This window comes from Heloderma suspectum, chromosome 6 (assembly GCF_057233095.1).
Source record: "Heloderma suspectum isolate Gila_16-S chromosome 6, 16-S_ref, whole genome shotgun sequence".
Taxonomy (NCBI): Eukaryota; Metazoa; Chordata; class Lepidosauria; order Squamata; family Helodermatidae; genus Heloderma; species Heloderma suspectum.
Genome location: NC_139463.1, coordinates 113,581,548 through 113,605,875, shown reverse-complemented (window position 1 = coordinate 113,605,875; position 24,328 = coordinate 113,581,548). Strand labels below are relative to the sequence as shown.

General features: G+C 44.1%; 2 protein-coding genes across 3 annotated transcripts in view; both read right to left on the bottom strand.

The window, feature by feature from the left end:
• Nucleotides 1-292: 292 nt before the first annotated feature.
• LOC146342592 (vomeronasal type-2 receptor 26-like) lies at nt 293-11,002 on the bottom strand. Its single transcript, XM_084807915.1, has 3 exons — nt 10,563-11,002; nt 3,167-3,458; nt 293-1,168 (listed from the first exon to the last, which is right to left on the bottom strand). The coding sequence occupies exons 1-3, from the start codon at nt 11,000-11,002 to the stop codon at nt 293-295; spliced, it is 1,608 nt and encodes a 535-aa protein (XP_084664041.1).
• A 1,102-nt stretch (nt 11,003-12,104) lies between these two features.
• Nucleotides 12,105-24,328, bottom strand: part of LOC146342590 (vomeronasal type-2 receptor 26-like) — a 28,287-nt gene continuing 16,063 nt past the window's right edge. The window contains exons 3-4 of one of the 2 annotated variants that reach the window (XM_084808608.1): nt 17,332-17,458; nt 12,105-14,323 (exon numbers count right to left, since the gene is read on the bottom strand). In XM_084808608.1, coding sequence (XP_084664734.1) covers nt 13,422-14,323; nt 17,332-17,458 — 1,029 coding nt within the window. In that variant the 3' untranslated portion in view covers nt 12,105-13,421. The remainder of the gene's footprint in view (nt 14,324-17,331; nt 17,459-24,328) is intronic. The other variant, XM_084808609.1, reaches the window with a different exon arrangement.

Here is a 24,328-nt window from a genome sequence, read left to right as displayed (position 1 = left end):
TGAGGGAATGATATGAAAGGCAAAACTGAAGTACTCTGGCCACATAATGAGAAGACAGGATACCCTGGAGAAGATGCTGATGCTAGGGAAAGTGGAAGGAAAAAGAAAGAGGGGCCGACCAAGGGCAAGATGGATGGATGATATTCTGGAGGTGACAGACTTGACCTTGGGGAAGCTGGGGGTGGCGATGGCCGACAGGAAGCTCTGGTGTGGGCTGGTCCATGAAGTCACGAAGAGTTGGAAGCAACTGACCGAATAAACAACAACAACAGTTATGCTCAATACTCCTGCATTAGTGTGCTGAGAATATTACCTGCCATGGATGCAGATTTTGGATATTCTGCTTCTCTCCAGCAAGTCCTTGCTGAAATTTCGATTTACACATGTCATGCAAAGCATATGCCACAGCATAGACAGCATTATAGGTACTGTAGCTGTGGACAGTCATGGTCATTTCAAAAACAGACCCAGGAAGAGTCTCCAGCTTCTCATCCCCTGTGCAGATCCCCTCAGAATGCGTATCTAAACTGGAGCTGGGGAACAAACACATAAATGCCTGTTGCCAGAAGTCCCTGATGAAGCCATCTTCTTGGTCTAAGTTTGGGTTTCTGTTCTGAAGAAATTTTTGGAATCCCAACACCTCCTTTGAGTGAATGGAAAGGGATAAAGCACCATGGATGAAGCTTATGTCCCAATTCCTTTGAAAGGGTAGTGATGTGAAATCCATCTGGGCTGTCATAATCCAGACTTTACTTAATCTCATCATTGGCCCATGACGATATGCTGGAATCTCAGCCAAAATTCTCAAAGTTAGAATTGTCTGAATTTCTCCATGTATGAGAACTGCATTGGCAGTGCTTCCCTTGACAAGGAAAGCTAGTTCAATGTAATCCTTCATCATTGTTTCCATCTCACTGAAAAAAGTGATTTGGGGTAGTTCTTCTATGAAGTCAAAGCAGATACCTCTCTGGGAAAACCTGGGAAGTTCTTTCTGTACAAACCTCTCTCCATGGTCATCAGTTATATAAATCACCCCAATCCATGACCACTTGAAATGCAGCATTAACTGGATAATAGCAATATACTGATGGGTCCCTGTTGGATACACCTGGTGGAACAAAGCAGCTTGGATTTTGCTATTTGTCAATGGAGCCGAGCCATATGTTAGCTAAAGAATTGAAGGAGAGTAAGGAGAGGTATTTCAAATTAAGCGAAGCATGCAGGAATGTTTGTTTGTAGTAGTACACATTCCCATTTGCATTTAGTCATGGGTTAGCAGCAAATCGGCATGGCGGCAAGCTGGCAGGTCAGTATACTGACACACCCACCACCCCGACAACACTGCCGTCATCATCATGACCACACCCCCAACAAACCAATACAACCACCCACACCCGCACACACACATAGCAGTTTCTTTGTGCTATGGGAGAAATACCTGGGGAGGTCATGGCGCTCCTGTTGGGTGAGCTGAAAAAATACTGCATTTTTTTTTTCTATTTGGGGATAACATGGGAATGGGATACACAGGGGGAAATGGTGGGGAAATCACTGGAGAATAATGACGGTGTGTAATGGACACCATGAGTTGCCAATCATGAATGTGTGATAAACTGCAACTGTAGAGATGCCCTATGAATCAGGATGAATCATACTTTGCATCTGAGGTTTTGATGTTATTGTCTTGACTCATGCCTGCAAATTAACAGATCCTCCTTTTACCATTTCATCACTAGCTTGGAGATTTTCATGTCCAATCATTTGACTCTACTGTCTGCTGCCATGAATTTTTTATTTGTTCAGCAAAAACAAAATATGTATGTATGTATGTATGTATGCATGCATGCATGTATTACATTCATATCCCAGCTTTGTTCCTCCTTAAGGAAGCCAAGGCAGCATACATAATCCTCGTCTCCATTTTATCCTCACAACAACCCTGAGAGTTAGGTGAGGCTGAGAATCAGAATCAGTGACTGACCCAAAGGACCCATGGTGCAGGAAGAATGCAGAATTGGTGAGATTCGGAGCTTTCTGAGCTCTTCTCATACATTTTTCATCAGGTTGATCAGAAACACTGCATATCCTTTTAACCAGTGCCAAAATCTCTGATATGCTTAATATAGAGCTCATTGAACAAAAGCTTTTTTAAAGCAAAACACAAACACAACAACACAAAACAAAACAAACAACCCTGTGAGGTAGGTTGGGGTGAGAGTTTGTGACTGGTGCAAATCAGAGAGTGAACTTCCACAGCTGAGTGGGGACTAGAACCCAGATCTCCTGACTCCCAGTCCAACACTCTAACCACTACACCACACCATTTGGTTTAGTCCTGGAAAACAATAATCCAACCATCACATTTGAGTAATCTGTGGATGTGTGTGTGTGTGTGTGGGGGGGGGGGGTAATCCCCTAACACAGGTGTGTAAATTCATCTCTGTAGATTTAGCATTTAAAAACATATACATTTTTTTTTAAAAAAATGACACTGCAGAGGCCCATGCTTCAGTGCCCCCCACCACCACCTGCAGAGGAAGAGAATTGGGGCTCTAAGACCAAGAGAAAATGTAGGTGCATGGACAGAAAGGTATAAGTGAACACAATATGTGAGCTTATAGAAAATGTGTACTGCTTACATGGAGTTGATTATTCCTGACTTTGCCCTGACTTCTGAATTGAAATTAATGATTGGCAATAGGTGAGTGAGGGCAGTGCTGTGTCCATGGGGCTAGAAGGAAGAGATGATTCTATAACATCCAGCGCCTGAACAATGAGGTGTACAGAGTTTGTCACTGTCCCAAACTTCCACAAGTTTGGAAGTTTACTTGGTCATTTCCACAAGATAGCAGAGACTCACCAACATTCACTGCTACCCAGGTTTTCCAGCTGAACTCTTTCTATGGTCCTAAGCTGCAATTCTGCAAAGGTTCGAGTGACAATACAGGGGGCCAAAGGTAGCTTAGCAGAAAGATGTGCCCTTGCATTTATCAAGATATAGGACCCTGGGTTTCCTTCTTCCAGAGTTTGTTATTTCCAAGCATGCCAAGGCACCCCTTTCTACTTCAACACACACACACACACACACACACACACACTATAATAGAAAGGCAAGAGAAGTGCGAATGCCATTTTAAAATCTAGTGTTCCCATGTGCAGTTCTTACCTGTGGAATCTTGTAGATGCTCAGGATGTTGGCCATGAAGAGAATAATGTCAGAATTCGGTCCCCCAATGACTGCTACTGGATTGTTCTGGATGTCACATTTATAGTTAGGGACAAATCTGTCCCATGTAGAAAGAAGTTCCAGTGACCCAAGATAGGTCCAGCTTGCAATGAAATGGCTATTGGCAATATAGAAGCCCAGAGTGATATTGGGTAAGATCAAGGGGTTTTCATTGATCTCCTTAAGAGCAAATACCAAGGCCAGGATGTGCTGGTAGTTCTGAGTTAGGACCCTGCAATGAGAGTTACATGCTGCATCACAGTGCATCTTCTTTGGAATATTCCATTAGTCACGTTTCTGTTCAGTATATGTTTGCTTTCAAATACATTGAATGGTCTCAGTTTATGGAGGTGTGAGGAAACATTGATGCATAACACTAGGCTTTTGACTTCTCTGAACACACAGGCCAGTACATGTTTGGAAGCTAGTTAGCAGAGGCACACATATATGCATATGTTCAATGTTTAAAACCACTTTTTAAATATAGATATATTGGCTTTGTGTCATGGATCTGTAACTTCTCTTGCATCTATGTATTAGAAGAAAGGCGGACAAGAGCTATTAGATGTTTTGGACTTACTCACTGACTGGGGTGTCAGGATTCATCAGGGGTATCTCCACATCCATTAGAAAATTGCAATTAACTACACACTTAAACTAACACATTCCAATTTGTATAAAATATAAGAGGGTGTCATACACTGGACTCAGGACACAGTGCTTTCTTAATGATATAGGATTAATGTCAGTGTTGGGCAAGCAAAACCACCACTGCTAAGGAATGTGAGGGCAACAAAAATGATAAAGCGTTTGGAACATCTCCCCTATGATGGAAGGTTGCAATAGCTGGAATTATTTAGCCTGGAAAAAAGCCAAAGAAGGAGAGACATGATAGAGGTGTAGAAAATTATTCCTGGTGTGGAGAATGTGGATAGGGATACATTTTTCCCCCTCTCTCACAGTACTAGAACCTAGGGTCATCCCCTGAAGCTGATTATTGAAAGATTCAGGAAAGATTCAAGGAAGAACTTCTTCACAGCATAAAGTTAAACTATGGAATTCACTACCATAGGATCCAGTGATGGCCACCAATTTGGATGGCATTAAAAGGGGGTTGGATAAATTCATGGAGGAGAAGGCTATCAATAGCTACTAGTACTGATGGATACGTTATACCTCCAGTATCAGAGGCAGTATGCCTATGTACCCCAATTGCTGGGGAACTTGGGAGAGAGGGTGCTGTTGCACTTGTGTCCTGCTTGAGGGTTCCCAGTTGACAGCTGGTTGGCCACTGTGAACAGAATGCTGGACTAGATGGACCCTTGGTCTGATCCAGCAGGGCTCTTCTTATGTTCTTATGGGAGGGTATAGGGACTTATTTGCTACTTTACGGCAGTGAGTGGGGTGGGGATGTCAGAAGAATGAATCATCCATGCTTTCAAGATGCAAGGTGAATCTTCTCCTAGTGCTCTACTACCAGCCGTACTACAAGAGCTACTGTAATAATCACTAGTGGGATCTGCAAGAAAAAGTTGGAGGCTGCAAGTCTGTACCCACTTACCTGGGAGTAAGGTCAATGGAATTAAATGGGATTTGTAGACTTGTATGGGATTGCACTGGTAGTGTATCTGCACTGTCCCTAACAGGAGTGCTCCCTATTAGTGCTCCAGCCAGACTGGAACAGGAGACTTCTAGTATCCATTGGTGCTCAGGAGGAAGAGGGGAATGTACCCATTTTCTTTCTTTCTTTCTTTCTTTCTTTCTTTTCTTTCTTTCTTTTTTTCTTTCTTTTTTTCTTTCCGCAAGGTGTTTCCCTAATGGATGAGGATCTCCAGGCTCTCCTTCCTTCCTTTCTTCCATCCTTCCTTCCTTCCTTCCTTTCTTTCTTTCTTTCTTTCTTTCTTTCTTTCCCCAAAGTGTTTCCCTGATGGATGAGGATCTCCAGGCTCTCCTTCCTTCCTTCCTTCCTTTCCCCAAGGTGTTTCCCTGATGGATGAGGATCTCCAGGCCAGAACCTGAGACTTGTATAGCACTAGGTGACTTCCAGCAAATAACCTGATAAAGTTATAGCTATGCAGTGGTAAAAATGAGCTCTTTTTCTTATATCTTCTCCTGAAAGTTCCCTATATAGTGAAGGAGTTGTTATTATATTTGTTGTTGTTGTTTAAATAATCTCTGCAATGCTAAATCTCCTCCCTCCAGGATAACAATAGCAGGCTATCAGAATGTTGCAGAATGCCATTTTGTCTCTCCCCTATCTTCCACATTCCTTCACCTCCTTCTGTGTTTGATGTCTGTCAATCATAGACTCATATTGTCTGGCCAAATTCTTGTTCCTTCAGACCTGGAATCTCCAACCTGGTGTGCCCATGGACACCTCTCTTGGCACCAGGCTCCCTGCCCATCCTGGTTTTTAAAAATATTTCTTAAGACATTAAACTAGGAGACTGCCATACTGCAAAGTGAAGTGCTTCCCTCCAGCACCAACCTTGTTTGCATTCCAAAGAGTGGATTTCTGGCCTATAAGCCTCCAATACACCAAACATCAATTTTGGAGGGATCTAATTAAATGAGGGGTGCTCTAAGAACTGTAAGTCCAATAAGAATGGGAACATAGCTTCTTTTTATTTGTTGTTTGAAAAGGTGATGTTGTTGAATTTGTTGACTATAAGCTCATATGCACAATTATTGAATAACACAAAGTAAAAAAGAAAAGAAAGAGTGGATGTGTGTTTAGGAGCCCAAACCCTACCTCTGTACTTGTTCTTGTACGGGTTACTTTTCATTTTGCCTCATCAATTTGCCTTCAGAGAAATGAGCCTTTTGTGACCAGCTTTGGGCACCATGGTAGCCATTTCTTTAATGGACAACACCCGCCCCATCACAGCCATTTTGTGAAAACACCCACAACACTCTCAAAATTCCTATTATGCTCACAGACCCAAAAATGTTGGGGACCCTTGCTTTATACACCACATTTTCTGTACAGGCTCAACTGCCATGCCATCAAAAATCTGCAAGTCCTCAGACCTCACAGGTTTATGTTAAGCTGTTTGTTTGTTTTTAAAAAATCAAATATATTTCCTTTACCATATTTATATAGAGATAGAAAATCAAGAAATCCTTTTTCCTATGTTTTGCAGCCTGTATAGTTCCATTCTCTAAGGCTGGCCCTGCACGTCTTCATTAGGCCACCTTCGTTTGTAATCTTGTGCCATCCCTGGGTCCAAGGCCACAGGAAGACTTTCATTGATTGGGGTGTACAAATTCAGCTGAGGGTTGGAGAGAACTTTCTACCCCCACCTCAGCAGAAAGCAAATAGTTTCCAGTTAGCTCATGGTTAGAGATCACCTCAGATTTGCTAAAGACTTTGAGGTATAAAACCAGGGTGGGATGGGGGGAGATACCTTGGTCTTCATTTGCTTTTGTTTTGCCCTAAGCAAGGTTTGCCTCAGAGGGTGTGCTTTCTGAGAGATTGCTCTTCTGAACCTGTCATGCTGGTACCTATAAAGAGGTTGAGAAGGTGGTGTGTTTTATTGTTCTGCCCTGGGAGTATTGTTTCCAAACCTTGCTCTGTTTTTTTCTTTGTGATTCCCTTTGCCTTTTCCCTTTCCATAAATAAAGTTGCCACCTATCATAACGGACTGTGTGAGCTTCTTTCAAATTAGTGTTGGTACTAAGGCCTTGGTACTAACTTTCCTCTTGATTATTGCCACTGTTTAAATTTTTAGGCTTAGGGCTTTGAAACAGAGAGTGCTGACTTGGGTCCTTGTTTGATCAGCCTTAGGGGTATCCTGTAAGGTCTGAGAGTCCCCTAGATGAGGTTAAGTTGGACATAAGGGACAGTGGCTGCCTACCTTGCTGAGTTTGTTTCAGCACCTTGGATAGGTCCTTTACAGTTCTGGCTAGTTCTGACTGACTGAAACCCAGAATGGATTCATGGTCCCACCATAATTGGATCTGCCAGGTGCCCTGGCCCACAGTCTCCTGGGTTTGAGTGCATATACTTAAAAGTGGGTGCTCGGGACAGAATAGGGATTCTGTTGGTGTACCACCCACCCTGCTGCTCAACAGTCTCCCCTCCTGAGCTAGCCAGGGTGATCTCATCAGCGGTGATGGAGTCCCCTCAGCTCATTTTCCTGGGAGACTTCAACATCCATGCTGAGGCTGCCCTGTCAGGAGTGGCTCAGGACTTCATGCCCTCCATGATGACAATGTGTCTGTCCCAAGGGGTTTCTGGCCCCACTCATACAGCAGGTCACACTCCAGACCTAGTTTTCTATGCTGGGCAGGATGACGGCAGTCTGAGTGTGGAGGAACTTTCTGTTGTTCCATTGTCATGGACAGGTCACTACCTGGTGGGGTTTAGACTCACTGGAACTCAGTGCCTCTGCAGGGGTGGGAGACCGATTAAGTCGGTCTGCCCCAGGAGGTTGATAGATGTGGATGGTTTCCTGACAGCTCTTGCGGATTTTCTTGCTGCCGCGGCAGGTGATTCTGTTGAAGCCCTGGCTGATCTCTGGAATAGGGAAATGGGTAAGGCGCTGGACACAATTGCTTCTGAGCATCCCCTCTCATGGAGTGGAACCAAACTAGCACCCTGGTTCTCTAGGGAACTGGCAGTGATGAAGTGAATGAGATGGAAACTAGAGTGACGTTGGCAGAAAACTTGGAACGAGTCCGATCGAACACAGGCTAGAGCTTATCTGAAAGCCTACTCAGTGGCAGTGAGGGCAGCAAAGAAGTCTTTCTTTTCTTCCACCATTGCATCTGCAGGGATCTGGCCAGTGGAGCTGTTTTGAGTGGCCAGGGGCCTTCTACAGTCTGGCCCATGTGATGAAAATTCTGACCACTCAACAGCCCGCTGTGAACAATTTGCCCAGCACTTTGCTGATAAAAACACTCGGATTAGTTCTGACTTGGATGCTGTAGTTGATGCAGATCCTGTGGATGTCACTTTGGCTCCTGCTTGTTCAGTGTTGATGGATTCTCTTCAATTTGTGCAGCCCGAGGATGTAGGCAGGATCCTTGGAGCGGTGAGAGCCACCACATGTATGCTGGATCCTTGCCCCTCCTGGCTTATTCAAGAGGCCAGAGGAGGACTGGCTGTGTGAATAACGGGAGTGGTTAATGCCTCTCTAGAACAAGACATTGTTCCATTATGCTTAGAAGAGGCAGTTGTGAGACCTCTGTTGAAGAAGCCTTCCCTGAATCCCACCATACTAGATAACTATTGTCCAGGCTCTAATGTACCATTTTGGGGCATTTTGTGGTCACCTCCCAGCTCCAGGGGTTCCTGGATGAAATAGATTATCTTGATCCATTTCAATCTGGTTTCAGGCCTGGGTGTGGGACGGAGACAGCTTTGGTCGCCTTGGTGAACTGGACAGGGGGAGTGTGTCCCTGTTAGTTCTGCTGGACCTCTCAGCAGCATTCGATACCATCAATCATGGTATTCTTCTGGGATGCCTCACTGGGATGGGACTTGGGGGTACTGTTTTACAGTGGCCCCATTCCTTCCCAGGGGGGAAACTCCAAAGGTGGTGTTGGGGGATGCCTGTTCAACTCTGTGGATGTTACCTTATGGGGTCCCTCAAGGTTCTGTCCCCCATGCTATTTAATATCTACTTGAAACTGGTGGGAGAGGTTGCCTGGAGTTTTGGAGTCCTTCTGGAGCTCTACTACTCCTTTCCACCAGATTCCAAGGAAGCTGTTTCTGTCCTTCATCAGTGTTTGGCATCAGTAATAATGGACTGGATGAGGGAGAACAAATTGAAACTTAATCCAGACAAGATAGACAAGACAGATGTGCTCCTGGTCAGTCGAAAGGCAGATCAGGGAATAGGGATTCAGCCTGTTGGATGGGGTTGCACTCCCCCTGAAGACTCAGGTTCACAGTTTGGGGGTGCTCCTGGATTTGGCCCTAGTGCACCAACTGTGCCCATTCCTGGAGATGTCTGATCTGGCCACGGTGACACATGCCATAGTTACATCCCATTTGGATTACTGCAACACTCTCTGCATGGGGCTGCCTATGAAGAGTGTTCAGAAACTGCAGTTGGTCCAAAGAGCTGCTGCCAGACTGTTGACTGGGGCTGGCTACAGGGAGCATACAACTTCCTTGTTAAAACAGCTTCACTGGCTTCCAGTCTGTTTCTGGGCACAATTCAAAGTGCTGGCTATGACCTATAAAGCCCTATATGGCTCCATTCCAGGTTATCTGAAAGACTGATCCTCCCTTATTAACATGCCCATGTCCTGAGATCCTCTGGGGAGGCCCTTCTCTCAGTCCCACCACTATCACAGGCACATTTGGTAGGAACCTGGGAGAGGGCCTTCTCAGTGGCTGCCACATGGCTGTGGAACGCCCTTCCCAGGGAGGCTAGGATGGCTCCCTCCTTGATGTGTTTCTAGAGGCAGGCTAAAACATTCTTGTTCCAGCAGGCCTTTGGGACATAGTTGGAACCTGGGGGTAAGCTGCTAAAATGCTGTTTTAAAATGCTGTTTTAATGTTTTTAATATAATTGTAATTCTATTGTTGTTTTATTATATATTAACTTTTGTATATTTTCATATGTTTTAATTGTATATGTTTTAATTTTCATAAGCCTCCTTGTGTCTCAGTACTGGGGAAAAGGTGGGGAATAATAATAATAATAATAATAATAACAACAACAACAACAACAACAACACCCTCCAAAGTTGGTGTTCAATCCGAGCAACGTTTTGTCCCTGCCTACACTGCAGCGGGGGTGGATTTACGGTACCATTTAGTACTTATATTTACAATATAGATTTATATACCCTTAGGGAGTCACATATGAGTATGCACAACCCATTCGCTCACTATGAGGTGTCCCTATTTCACTTCCAAACCCATAAGGATTCAATCATCTGAGCTGACTATTAGAAGAGATGGTGATAATATAAGGCAGTGAGAGGAGTAGGCTGCCTTTCTGAGAGAAAGACAGAAAAATTCAGGGCAAGTTACTCTCCACCCAACAGAACTTAAATCTAGTCCATAGAATAGGTGTGTCTCATAATATCTGAATGGATTTATTATAAATCTGAGAAAAAAAAAAAGCGTACATGAACTCATCTTCTATATCCTCAGGGGGATGTTATCTGCATTCTGTCTTAGAAAGACTTATGATCATGACAACATAAGGTACCAGAAGGACAATGCCATTTTGAGAACAAAAGAGAAAGGTGTTGGTGAAATCATTCCACCCCACCAAACTGAACCTAGATGCAGTCTACAGAATAGGTGTGCCTAATAATAGATGAATACTTTTATGATAAAACTGAGAAAAAAACAAAAAAAAACAATGCATACATGAACTCGTCTTCTATATCCTCAGAGGGATGTTTTTGAAATGTGATCTCATTAGAAGAGATGTAGATCTGAGACAGAATGCCAGCAATGAGCAGGTCTCCGGGGTGGTAATACTTGTGATGAATACGAAGAGGGTCACCAATGCTGCATGAATCAAAAGGAACCTTGGATGCCAGCTGAGGCAGCAGAAGTAAAGCCATCCCCAGGAATAACACACCTTTGTTCACAGCTGTGCCATCCAGGCACCAGCTCATGACTTCCCACACGTTATACAGCAGCGCAGCTTCAGCTGAATGGTCACTGGTCATCTGAATTGAAATCATGTCTGTGCAGTGTAAAGTGTTAGCAATCGTGTTGACAGAGCTATGCCTTTTTGTAGCCTCGAACAAGAATGACATCAGGGCTATTAATAGCATCCTTCTCATTGCAATCCCATGCATGTCTACTCAGAAGTACGCAAGTCCCAGGGAATTCAATTGGACTTACTCCTTTGCATGCATGCAGATTAAAGCCCCCCCCCCCCCGCCCTCAACCCGGTGACACCGGAAGTCCCTGGACAGTTGGGGAAGAAGGGCATGTAACAATGTCTAATTTGTTAATTGAAGGTGTACTAATTCAGAGAATTATAGGTTTTCTGGAACACTGTGTAAGTAATCATGGCTATCCCATGTCAGTGGATGTCTTTCCAGAACCTACCAAGCACAACAGCTAGAGTCCCATGGGCTTGTAACAGCCAACTGCAAGAACATGATACCAGAAAAATGAGACCTTTCAGAAAGGGAGGAGGAAGTGACACCAAAAGTAGAACACGATTTCAAGGCGTTGACTTCTAGAGGTTGTATGATGCTTTGCACAAGTTCTAAACTGGATCAGCTTCCCCCTCCACCAATTGTAGGAGAGACCTGGTGGATAACTTTAGTTTGTTGCTTTACTCTTAACTCTGTTGATGTGTCATCCTCATTTTAAACCCATCTGAGTGGAAAAGAACATAAAAAACTCCATTTAATGAAGGTGGGGTTCAAACCTATGTGTTCAGAGAACAACAGATTAGCAACCTGTTGGTTTAAACACTGGAATACTTCAAAATCCAAATGAGAATGTGAATTGTCATTGTGCAACTAAAGTTTATTTTATGTTGTGCAGCTCAAAAATGCATCTTTTGTACTCAATTCTGCTAAAGCAGAGGTATGCAAGTTTGGAACTCCAGGAGTTTCAGCCTTCAGCTCCCATCAGCCCTAGCCAGCATAGCCAATGGTTAGGGAGGATGGGGCCCCAATGGTGCCCTCCCCTGTAGTAAAGCATATAGATATATTGTATATATTGACTTCGTGATATATTGACTTGGCACCCCTACACACACACACACATAGAACAATGTACCTGAATTTCTCTCTCCCAGCTTGTCAAGATTCCCGTTATGACCTGGACCCCTTGAGCAACCCTTTAAGGATCTCTTGCATCCTTAAGAGCCCCAACTCCCTTCTTTTCCCTTCCCCTTCCCAATAACGTGGGGTTAGGCTGTAGAGTAACACATGAGTCACTTGAAGTTTAACCACAACAATTTACTGGTAATTTTAAGGCACGCAATCACAACTATAGCTATTTACACAATAGTGCTGAGTGATCAAAAGGCATTAAAATAAAAGAAAATCTGCAAAGTGCAAGATCCCTTACCTTAGCTGTCCTTAATACTTTTCTCGGCTGCTTCTTCCTGCTCACTCTTCACACTCTGCTCTCACTTCAGGCTCTGGCTGTCTCTCCTGCTCTTGCTCTGGCTGCAACCTAGTCTTTCTGATTTTTACTGGCTCTTTCCCTCTCTTTATATACCCTCCTCCCTCAAAATTGAAAGTACTGCCTCAACCTGAAGAAATGAAATGTAAGTGGAGAAATGAAATTGACAACCTGAAGAAATGAAACTACTCCTCTCAGGTTTAACCCCACCCAACAGGAAACTCCAGGCCTCCAAGCCTGACCCCCTCCCCCCAATTGCCTCTGTAGGCCTCAGACCTTCATACAGTACAATTGGGAAGAAAGTTCTGAAAGGGTGTGTGAAATTAAATCAGTTTTAATCTATGAATCCCGGAAAAGGGAAGTTCTCAAAATGAGCACAGAAGCTCATGGAAGGTATCAGAAAAAAAAGAGGTGAAACTCAAGTGATGAGTAACTAAGGGTATTTGAAATGGTGGTAACATGCTCATGATGAGAATTTTGTAGGCTCAGCTATTCCCCCTGCCCAGTGCACCAGTTAGCTACTCCTCATTGAATACCCTCCCCACTCCATCCTTTGCATGGTTCAGGAGATCCCCATGGACATAAATGGGCCTTTTATGCCTGTAATCTTGTGGAGGTGGCCCTGCATGGGCGCCAGTTTGTGCAGCATTAAAAAAATATGGACATTATGGAGTCTCCACCATGCGTAAAAATGTGGGCTGGCATTTAGGAGCGGACATTAGCGGGACTCGTGGACCATGCAGTGCTTGGTGAGCACATCTGCAGGTCCATTGCAGCTTGTCAAGTGGTGCCCAGGGGGCTGAGCAGGGGGGAGTTCATTAAGTATACATGAATATTCAAAAGGAAGTGTCACTGGGTTCAGTGGGGTTTACTTCAGGATAAGTGCATACAGGGGAGAGAATGACATTCCAATTCCAAATATCTCCTGGCTATTGAGTGCAATCAGCCAACTATTTAGTTGCATGGCTACATATTTCTTCTAATTTAGTTCAGTTTCAAGTCCTCAGGTCCCTTTAAATTGCCACCATAGGTGAATTGCTTTACCATGCCCAGTTGTCTGTGCAGCAACCACCCAGAGGGGAAAAAATCAATACAATTATAGAACGCTTCAGCAGGACAGTGGTGGTCTTACTTGGATTTCTTTATCAGTTGCTCCCTTGTGTTCAGATTGGGTCTCATAACAATGATATAGCACTTTGGGAAGAATATAAAGCCCAGTAACCCAGCACTCGAAGCCAAGATGGAGAAGACCTCCACAGCTACCATGTATTTTCCTTTGGTGCTCAGGTAGGTTGGGACGAAGGACAACCAAACACTACAGAAGACCAGCATGCTGAAGGTGATAAACTTGGCTTCATTGAAACTGTCGGGCAATTTTCTGGCTAGGAAAGCCACAATGAAGCTGCCAACGGACAAGCAGCCCATAAAGCCCAGGACAGAATAAAACATGGCGACTGACCCTTCATTGCATTCCAGTATGACTTCTTCAGCCATTGAGTGCATGTCACGATCCGGGAATGGGGGAGAGGTTGTCAGCCACACAGTACAAATAGCAGCTTGAATACAGGAACAAGAAAGAACAATGGAGATGGCCAGTCCTTTCCCCACCCATTTCCTCATGCTGGACCCAGGCTTGGTGGCCAGGAAAGCTAGAACTACGATGATGGTCTTGGCCAACACAGAAGAAACAGCCATTGAGAAGATGATCCCAAAAGCAGTTTGGCGAAGGAGACAGGTCATCTTCTGAGGCTGGCCAATGAACAGCAAAGCACACAGGAAGGAGAGCAGGAGGGAGGCAAGGAGGGTGTAGGTGAGGTTCCGGTTGTTGGCTTTAACAATTGGAGTGTCCTGGTGCTTAATGAAGATCCCAAACACTAAAGCTGTGACACAAAAAAACAACAGAGCAGAAATGGCCAAACTGGTTCCAAGAGATTCTTCAAAAGACAAGAAGGTTAGATATTTTGGAACACAGAAAGCCTTGTCATTGTTTGGATAATGATCTTCTGGACATTGAAAGCAGTTATCCATGTCTGGGAAGAATAACACATTGATACATGAGGGCCTTATGCAAAGTGCATTGCAGCAATTAAGACACTATTTCACACTCCTGAATGAAGGCTGCTAGGACAAAGTGTCTTGCCATCATAGTTGCAAAAAAGATGTAATTGGGGATGGTGTAGGAGAAACTCAGGTCCACAAGGCAGTTTCAACCCATCACTTGTGTTGTCCTGTCAGGCTGTCACCTTGGAAGTCACGATCCAGAACTTATCCATATTTTATCTGAAGCCATGTTTTAATATGTTGTATTTCATCATCATCATCACCACCACCATCATAATTACTATTACTATTATTATGGGATGTATGGACAGTGTAAAATTTGCTCTCTCTGTATTTCACAGATTGTGAGGCAACTTTTGTTCCATCATCTTTTCACAGACAGATGCAATTTTTTTCCCATCATGCAGAAAATGCACAAATAATTATGTAAGAGGTTTTGTAATAATTTACGTAATTTCCCTTAATTTAGTGTATTGTCCACCATTCCAATCAAGTTTTCTTCAGCAGAAATTTGTGTATTTTCTAGGGATGGCGGAGAATTCCTCCATGGATTTCAGTGAGGCCGAATACAATGGCCCGCCACTCCCCGCCACCCCTGCGGATTCCCCCTGGGACGGCACTTACCTGGGGTGGATGCAGCGGATTCGGCGGCAGCAGCGGCGGCTCCGGCAGCTGGTCTCCTGGCCAGCTGCTGCCAGGCTGCTGCCACTGCCATTGCCATCCTTGCAGCCGTGATAGGCTACATAACAATTTACGTAGCCTATCACGGCTACCCCCCCAAAAAAAAACAACCCAGCATACGCTAGGGATGTACGAAACTCCCCTTACCTGGCTCTGCCGGGTTCTGCTGGAGGAGGGAGGCACTCCATCCCTCCCCCCAGAATCCTTGCCGGGGGGGAGGTGCTCCGCATCTCCCCCCCAGAATCCTAGCTGGCCAGCTCCGCTCCACGGGGATTCTGTGGAGCCGCCAGCCAGCTCCGCCAGCAGCCGGACATCTGGCCGCTGGCTAGCGGGGATGCAAATAGCAGCGGCCGTAGCCACCGCCGTTTGTGTCCCTGTAGTCAGCCATGATAGGCTATGTAAAGGCTTACGTAGCCTATCACGTCTGGCTTAAAAAAAAAAAATGCACGTACGCAAATGGCGGTGGTTACGGCCGCCGCCATTTGCATTCCTTATTTTTGCCTGTCTTAGTCTACGTAAATATTTACGTAGACTAAGACGGTGAAAATAAGGAACACAAATGGTGGCGGCCGTAGCTACTGCCATTTGCGTACACGTTTTTTTTTTTTAAGCCAGACGTGATAGGCTACGTAAGTCTTTACGTAGCCTATCATGTCTAGTTAAAAAAAAAAAAAAAACCTCCAGACTGCAAATGGTGGCGGTGGCAGCCGGTCAGAAGACCAGCCGCCGCCTTCGCCGCCGCCAAAGCCGCCACCAGAAGATCCACCCCAGGTAAGTCTCGTCCCGGGGGGGATCCACGGGGGGGGAGGCCATTCCGCCACAGATTATGGGGGGCCAAATGCACTGGCATTCGGCCTCACCAAGATCCATGGCAGAATTCTCTGCTATCCCTAGAATTCTCTGCTACGGCAGCCGCCATTTGCGTTCTGTATTTTTCGCCGTTCTAACCTACATAAATATTTACGTAGGCAATTACGGTGAAAAAAAGGGAACCACAAATAGCATAGTGGGCACTATTTGTGTTCCTTTATTTTTCACCATTCTAGCCTACATAAAAATTTACATAGGCTAGAATGGCGAAAAATAAAGGAACGCAAATAGCGCCCACTATGCTATTTGTGGTTCCCTTTTTTTGCCGTTTTATCTTACATAAATATTTATGTAAGATAAATCGGCGAAAAATAGGGAACGCAAATGACAGCCACCATAGCTGCCACCATTTGCGTACACTGGGTTGTTTTTTTTTGGGGGGTAGCCATGATAGGCTACGTAAATTCTTATGTAGCCTATCACAGCTGCCTGGCTGGACGCAAATGGTGGCCGCTACGGAAATCTGGCTACTGGAAATCTGGCTGCAGATGGCCCTGGCTGGCTGCTCTGCAGCCTGGCTGTGGAGTGAAGCCGGCCGTTGAGGATTCCAGGGGGGAGGACCAGATTGCCTCCCCCCCATCCCTCCCCACCGCGAAAGATTCCATGAAAAGGTAAGTGAGTTTCGTACATCCCTAGTATTTTCCTACAAATCAATATGCATAAATTTCAGGAAAGTTAAAGAAAAACATCCGAAAGTCCACAAACTCCATGCAGCCTGAGGGGGTCACTCTGCAGTGGATTCCACAGGTTGGATTCTTAGAAATCCAGGCTCTTTTTAGTCTGTCTCAAATTTCTCCAGCATCCCCATTATTATTTCAGTCCAGAGAGGTGCTTTTCACAGTGGGATGCAGAAATCTCTTTGGGGCCCAAGTAGGAATGTTTTCAGCTCCCCCAATTGTTCATGGGGTTGTCTCTCTCTGCCTATTCTTTACTGCCTCAACGTTCTGGGAAATGGATTGTGGACTTCACATTGGCCACAATTATTCCAACCTAGCAGCTGAGGTCACTTTCCTCCCCAGAGTGATTGGTGATAACTTCAGGGTTTTTCTTCAGGGTTCATAACCTTGGGGCCAAGCCCTACCCCATGGAGGAATACAAGGATGCTCCACAAGCTGGATGGGGAATCCTGCAGGCTATATTAGGCCCTGCCCTAGAGCCAGAGTAAGGATTCCCAGTGGGTGGCTGTTGGTGTCTATCCAGCAGCTTTTCTTGGGGAATGGTGCCCATACTTGGCCCTAATTTATCCTGATTGCTGATCTTAAGTTTCTGTTATTCAAGAAAATTGGGACTTTTTAGCCCAGGTTCACTGGCTTGTGTCTTCCTTGGTCTGTGTGTTTGTGCAGGGTGTGTGTGGGGAGGCAATAAACTGCAGGAACTAGATTACAACTAATATTGATGATAAACAGTATATTGTGACATCTCTTACCAAGTTTGTCTGAAATCTTCCCTTCTGGACACGGAAAGCAATCATAGCAGCAAAATGGTTTCCCTTCCTTCTTTCTTTTACTATAACCTGGGCGGCAGTTGTCATTACACACGGAAAGTGGTTGTGCCTGTCCATAAAGGAAAGAAGAGACTGTTTTAACATCCAGAAAATATGTTTTGAGGAGTTTGTATATCACTGTTCGATTTACCATTAAGAAATGTGTCAGTATTTGAGCAGCTTGCAGCTTAATGTCACTCTATCTACAGAGCAACTTGTATGCAATGGGCTGCTGAGAAATGCTACAGAATTTACCCTGTTTGATAAATGACTTGTGCAAATGTATCCACTACCTTGGCTTTATCCACACTGTAAAGGGTTTTTTTTCCCATTGTTGTCGTTTTACATTTGAGGCAATCACTCCGTGTTATTTGCTTATACTTTGCTTGTTCTGTGTCATGTTATTATGCTTTATACTTTATAACTTATATAAAGTATAAGTTATAAGATAAATATATTGTTATATAACAATTAACTGTTGTCAAAAGATTTCATTGTGGGGAGCTCACTGAGTTCCCACTGCTCAGACACTCTAGGCTCATTTTGATTTTGCTCCAGTGTCCTTTAAGCTGGATTTAACTCAGAATGGATTGTGGTCCCTCCCTCACTTCTATCCCATCATCACTGTTAGGTCCTCACCCACCTTACCCAAGATCCTTCCCCCAAACATCTTTACAACATAGAAGAGTGAGAAGGTGATTAAGGACTCACATCCAGTTAGGAGAGGCTCCACAAAGCTTTTCCTTAGCTAGTGGTAACCTATAGTTTTGTAACTGCAAGCCTCATGATATGCTACAGGAAATCACTACCATCATGTTGATATTTTTTTTTATTTGTATGCTGCTCTTAAATGTTTCTTTTCCAACTAAAGAGCAGTGTTTTAGGTTGGTTGCCCCATTGATCTCAACTGCTGTACTCAAAATATGGCTGATTGGATCCAATCTACCTTCTCTTCCCTGCGGAAAGGATCTCCTCTGCTGCTTCAGTTTGAAATCATGGTTTGAATAGGCCACCTCATTCTTGAACACTGGGAATGACTGGATTCATCGCAGAAGGTACAGAAATCCTACCTGATTGAACCTGCTAGGCCATACTATGTCATGCTCATGAATAGTGAACCCATTGTCTTGGAGAGTCTGTGGGTCTATCCTTCCAACTTTTACTCGAAGAAAGGAGTCATTTGGGAACGTCACCCAACTGATAATATCAAGCCCAGCTACCAATTCCCCATTTTGGTTAAAGGAAACCTTTTCTCCAGCAGTATTGTTAAATGAGACACGTCTCAGAAAGTGGTGGAGCTAAATTGAGAGGGGAGAAATGAAATTAAAGTACATAAACTCTGCAAATAATCAATAGGGCAATCACCTTTCAGACTTGAGGTTTATGGTTAATAAATTCTTCTTAAAAATTCTGGAGACTAAAACTGGTATTAGTAAACTACTAATAATAGTTGTTGTTCAGTCATTCAGTCGTGTCCGACTCTTTGTGACCCCATGGACCATAGCACGCCAGGCCTTCCTGTCCTGCGCTCTCTCCCGGAGCGTGCTCAAGTTCATATTCATTGCATCAGTGATGCTATCTAGCCATCTCATCCTCTGCCGTCCCCTTCTCCTTTGGCCTTCAGTCTTTCCCAGCATCAGGGTCTTTTCCAGGGAGTTTTCTCTTCGCATTAGGTGGCCAAAATATTGGAGCTTCAGCTACAGCATCTGTCCTTCCAATGAGCACTCAGGGTTGATTTCCTTTAGGATGGACTGATTTGACCTCCTTGCAGTCCAGGGGACTCGTAAGAGTCTTCTCCAGCACCACAGTTCGAAAGCATCAATACTTCGGCGCTCAGCCTTCCTTACAGTCCAGCTCTCACAGCCATACATTACTACTGGGAAAACCATAGCTTTGATTAGACGGACCTTTGTTGGCAAGGTGATGTCTCTGCTTCTTACTATGATGTCTAGGTTTGCCATAGCTTTCCTCCCAAGGAGCAAGCGTCTTTTAATTTCATGGCTACAGTCACCGTCTGTGGTGATCTTGGAGCCCAAGAAAGTAAAATCTGTCACTGCTTCCATTTCTTCCCCTTCTATATGCCAGGAAGTGATGGGGCCAGATGCCATGATCTTAGTTTTTTTAATGTTGAGTTTCAAACCAGCTTTTGCGCTCTCCTCTTTCACCCTCAACAAGAGGCTCTTGAGATCCTCTTCGCTTTCTGCCATTAGGGTGGTATCGTCTGCATATCGGAGGTTGTTGATAATTCTCCCGGCAATCTTAATTCCGACCACTGATTCATCCAACCCGGCATTTCTCATGATGTACTCTGCATATAAGTTAAATAAGCAGGGTGACAATATGCAGCCTTGTCGTACTCCTTTCCCAATTTGGAACCACTCGGTTGTTCCATGTCTGGTTCTTACTGTTGCTTCTTGACCCTCGTACAGGTTTCTCAGGAGACAGGTAAGGTGGTCTGGTACTCCCATCACTTTCAGAATTTGCCACAGTTTGTTGTGATCCACACAATCAAAGGCTTTAGCGTAGTCAATGAAGCAGAAAGAGACGTTTTTCTGGAATTCTCTTGCTTTCTCCATGATGCAGCGAATGTTGGCGATTTGATCTCTAGTTCCTCTGCCTCTTCAAAACCCCGCTTGTACTTCCAGTAGTTCTCGGTTCGCATACTGCTGAAGCCTAGCTTGTAGGATTTTGAGCATCACCTTGCTGGCATGTGAAATGAGCGCAATTGTGCGGTAGTTTGAACACTCTTTGGCGTTGCCCTTCTTTGGAATTGGAATGTAAACTGACCTTTTCCAGTCTTGTAGTAATTAACCTTTTAAAAATACTAGGCACTTTTAGTCGTAATAGTAGCAGCAGTAGGAAGAGGGGGGAGGAAAATCAAGAGCAACAGCCCATGTGGCATTAAATGAGCTATTTCTGGAATTTCATAATAGTTGTTGCGTGTTCTTTTGTTGCAACTTGTCAACACTGTTTTACCAGATGATATGTATTATCTGGAACTCAGCCAGAATTCCTCAGAAGACTTCCTTTTCTGAGAAGGTTTCTGAGACTTGTCCTTATCTCATACCCCAGAAAAGAAGGCTACTTAGCATTTTTTTAAATTCTAAATATTCCCCCCCACCAGCATGGTTTTGTAGAAGACACCATCTCTCCCCGCCCACACCCACCCCGCTGCCACTATTTGTGCCAGAATGACATTGTATGGTTGGCATTATGGAGGAGGCAAAATGGTGGCCTATCCATATTATTACATGATGATGACATTGGGGACAAACACAACCAATGCAAACAGAAGGGCAATAATTCCTGCATCATGAATGGCAACCTCTGTTGGGATTACCCACCGAAATAATTGTCAAAAGAGGAAGAGTTTTTCACTGCAGCTGAAAAGATTCATGAAAAGCACACCCTTTCATTCCAGCCCTAAATTTGGTCAGAAAAAAATACAGTATACAATGCACATTGACATAATATGTTCCTTGAATTCAATGCACTCATAATGCTGGCAAACTGTACAGAAAATTCACCTTATTGAAACAAATGGTAAGAAAGGAAGAGGAAGTAATGGGTGCTGATCATGTCTATCCCAAATCAAACAGGGCTTGGATCACAAGCCGGGAATTAAGGCAATACCCTTCATGTGTGGTTGTTCACAGGAAATGGTATTCAGTGCCATATTTGTGGATAGAAAACTGGGAGAGATAGCTAGAAACTCAGAAGACAGGAATAAAATTAGAAATGACCTTGATACAATGGAAAACTGGCCTGAACTAACAAAGTGGAATTCAATTCCACAGTGATAAATGCAATGTTCTACATTTTGTGGGGGAGGTGTCAAATGCACAAGTATAAGATTGGGGATACCTGACTTGGCAATGGTGCATACAAAAACAGTTCTTCAGATTATACTTAATCATAATCTGAACATGAGCCAGCAGCGTGATGAAGCTGCAAAAAAGGATAATTTGATTTTAGGCTTCATTATTAGAACTATACGTTCAAAGTAATGAGGTGTAATAGTTCTCCTTTATTCTGCACCAATTAGACCTCATTTGTGAGCGTTGTGTATAGGGTATATGTGGTACAGACTAATTGCAATATGTAATCACAGGGCAACAGACATGATCAGTGGGAGAGAGAGAGATTGCCGTGAGTGAAGGTTGAAGGACTGGATATCTTTAGTTTGGAGAAGAGATGACTAAGAGGTGACATGATAACTGTCCTCAGATAGTGGGAGGGCTGTCACTACTACAGAGAAGAAAGTAAATATTTCTTTTATACAGCTCTGAAAAGCAAGACTAGATCTAATGGGCTTAAGTTACATGAGCATAGTTTCTGGTTGACTATTAGGAGAAATGTTCGAGTGGTAAGAGTAGTTCACCCTGAAACTAATTACCTAGAAGGGTGATGGGCTGTCCCTCACTGGAAGTTTCAGAAAGAGGCTGGACAGCCATCTGTTGGGGGTGCTCCAACTCTGGACTTCCTTCATTAAGTAGGTGGTTTGACTACACAAACATGCACACAGCTACGTGCACACACAAACATTAATTATCCATGTGAGATGACAACTTGAAAATAGGGAAGAAAATAAATAAATATACATGACTATCTAATGAAAATGGTCAAACAATGTTATACACTCTTCACTAAGTGGATATGCACATATTAAAACTAGCACTGTGCTGAAAACCCACCTGCCCTTTCACAGCCTCTTTGTTTCCCTGTGAAAGAGGCAGTCATTTGTCTGCTTCCTTGGTTGGATTGCTGAGAATTTCAGAGAAATTTCTCAAGGTGTAGGTCTTCCATGCTTACTTTACTGTAAGAAGGTGGCCAAGGGGTGTGTGCATGTGCCTGACAGCTGAGTGAGGAGTTGGTATTATTTCCTTATTATTTTTCTTGTTGCTGCTAAAAGAATAACAATAAAGCAAAAACAAAAATGCCTCTCTCAGCTTTCAGGCACTCAGCAGACAGCAGCACTGGGAAGCCCCAAGGGAGGAAGACCTGACTAAGTCCTCCAGGGGGCTTTCCAAGAAGCTGAAGCAGCTAGGGATGGCAGAGAATTCCGCCACGGATCTCGGTGAGGCCGAATGCCAGTGCATTCGGCCCCCCGAAATCTGTGGCGGAATGGCCCGCCACCCCTTCGCCCCCCCGCGGATCCCCCCCGGGACAAGACTTACCTGGGGTGGATGTTCCGGGCGGTGGCGGCAGCGGCTGCGGCGGCTGGTCTTCTGACCGGCTGCTGCCGCCGCCATTTGCAGTCTTGTCAGGGTTTTTTTTTTTACAAGACATGATAGGCTACGTAAATATTTACGTAGCCTATCATGGCTGGGTTAAAAAAAAAAAACGCATACGCAAATGGCGGCGGCTATGGCCACCGCTGCCATTTGCATTCCTTCTTTTTGGCCATCTTAGTCTACATAAATATTTATGTAGACTAAAATGGTGATAATAAGGGGAACGCAAATAGCATAGCGGGCGCTATTTGCGTCCCTTTTTGAATCGCCGTTTTAGCCTATGTAAACATTTACGTAGGCTAAAACGGCAAATCAAAAAGGGACGCAAATAGCACCCACTACGCTATTTGCGTTCCCCTTATTTTCACCAACTTAGTCTACATAAATATTTACATAAATACATAATAAGGAAGAAAAAGAAAATAAATAAATATACATGACTAACTAATGAAAATGGTCAAGCAATGTTATACACCATCTTAGTCTACATAAATATTTACGTAGACTAAAACGGCCAAAAATAAGGAACACAAATGGTGGCGGCCGTAGTCACCACCATTTGTGTATGTGTGTTTTTTGTTTTTTTTTTACCCAGAGCCCTCTGCGGCTGGACATCCGGCTGCGGACGGCTCTGGCCTGAGCCTGGCCAACTGCTCCGCAGAGCTGCCACAGAGCACAGCTGGGCATGGAGGATTCTGGGGGGGGGGGAGGAACGGATCACCTCCCCCCCGTCAAGGATTCTGGGGGGAGGAACAGAATGCCTCCCCCCACCATCAACATAATCCGCGGAAAGGTAAGTGACTTTCATACATCCCTAGAAGCAGCCAGAGAGGCTGCAAGGAGAGAACGGGGAAGGGGGGATGATAAAGAAAGAGTACCCCACTCCCCTCAGTAAGGCAAGCACTGAAGCTCCGCAGCCTGAGAAATTTCTCTGAAATTCTCACCCACAAATTTTTGGGTCCAAATTCTTTTCAACCCTCCCCCCAATGAATGGTCAAAAATAAACATATCAAAACATTCAGCACAGTGCTAATTAAAACTACATGACTGGTAATACCAAATTACAGTAGTCAGACATGACCAAACTAATCACATCCATTTTTATTTATTTTTTTAATATGAACAGGAGATGCCAAAATTGTTCCCTTTTCCAAAGAAGTGCTTTCCAAACATTCTAGGCTGAATTATTTAGGGAAGGGTGAGGATTTTGTTTCAGTTCAAATTTAATAAGAATTTGCCAGGATTCACCAAGTTCTACATATTCATGGGAAAAATAAGTGGGCTTTTTTTTTTTTTTAGAAAAATGAATGTGGGATAAATCAAAACCAGATTCCATCATCCTGGTCAAAGCTTTTAATTATTTGGATATTAAACATTCAGGTTCGAATCACTGCATATTCAGCCATGTTTGTGCTTGTTTAATTAATGTTGACACCTCTCTTTTTTCTTACGTGCTTCTCATCTTTAACAGCTATTTGCTAGCTGAGTACAACGTGGTCTTTCTACATGCTAGGAATAGCTGTATCTGTTGATCTTGGCTGGTGCAGATGGATGAGGATTTCAGTTCAGTTCATTTTTTGTAAGAATTTGCTGAAAATTGCCAACATCTTCATACTCGGAAGAGAGAGAATGTGATTTTAAAAACTGAACTGCTGGAGAAAGTGAAATGCATACATCACCCATCTTCTGATCTACTACACCAAAAG

Bases quoted from the DNA above. Each gene is read 5' to 3' on its own strand.
- LOC146342592 (XM_084807915.1), bottom strand. From the start codon at position 11,002: ATGCATGGGATTGCAATGAGAAGGATGCTATTAATAGCCCTGATGTCA. The intron at 3,459-10,562 runs GTATGCATTGTT...CTCTCATTGCAG, and splicing joins GATATAGAAGACGAGTTCAT to GGTCCTAACTCAGAACTACC. The intron at 1,169-3,166 runs GTAAGAACTGCA...TCAATTCTTTAG, and splicing joins GCATCTACAAGATTCCACAG to CTAACATATGGCTCGGCTCC.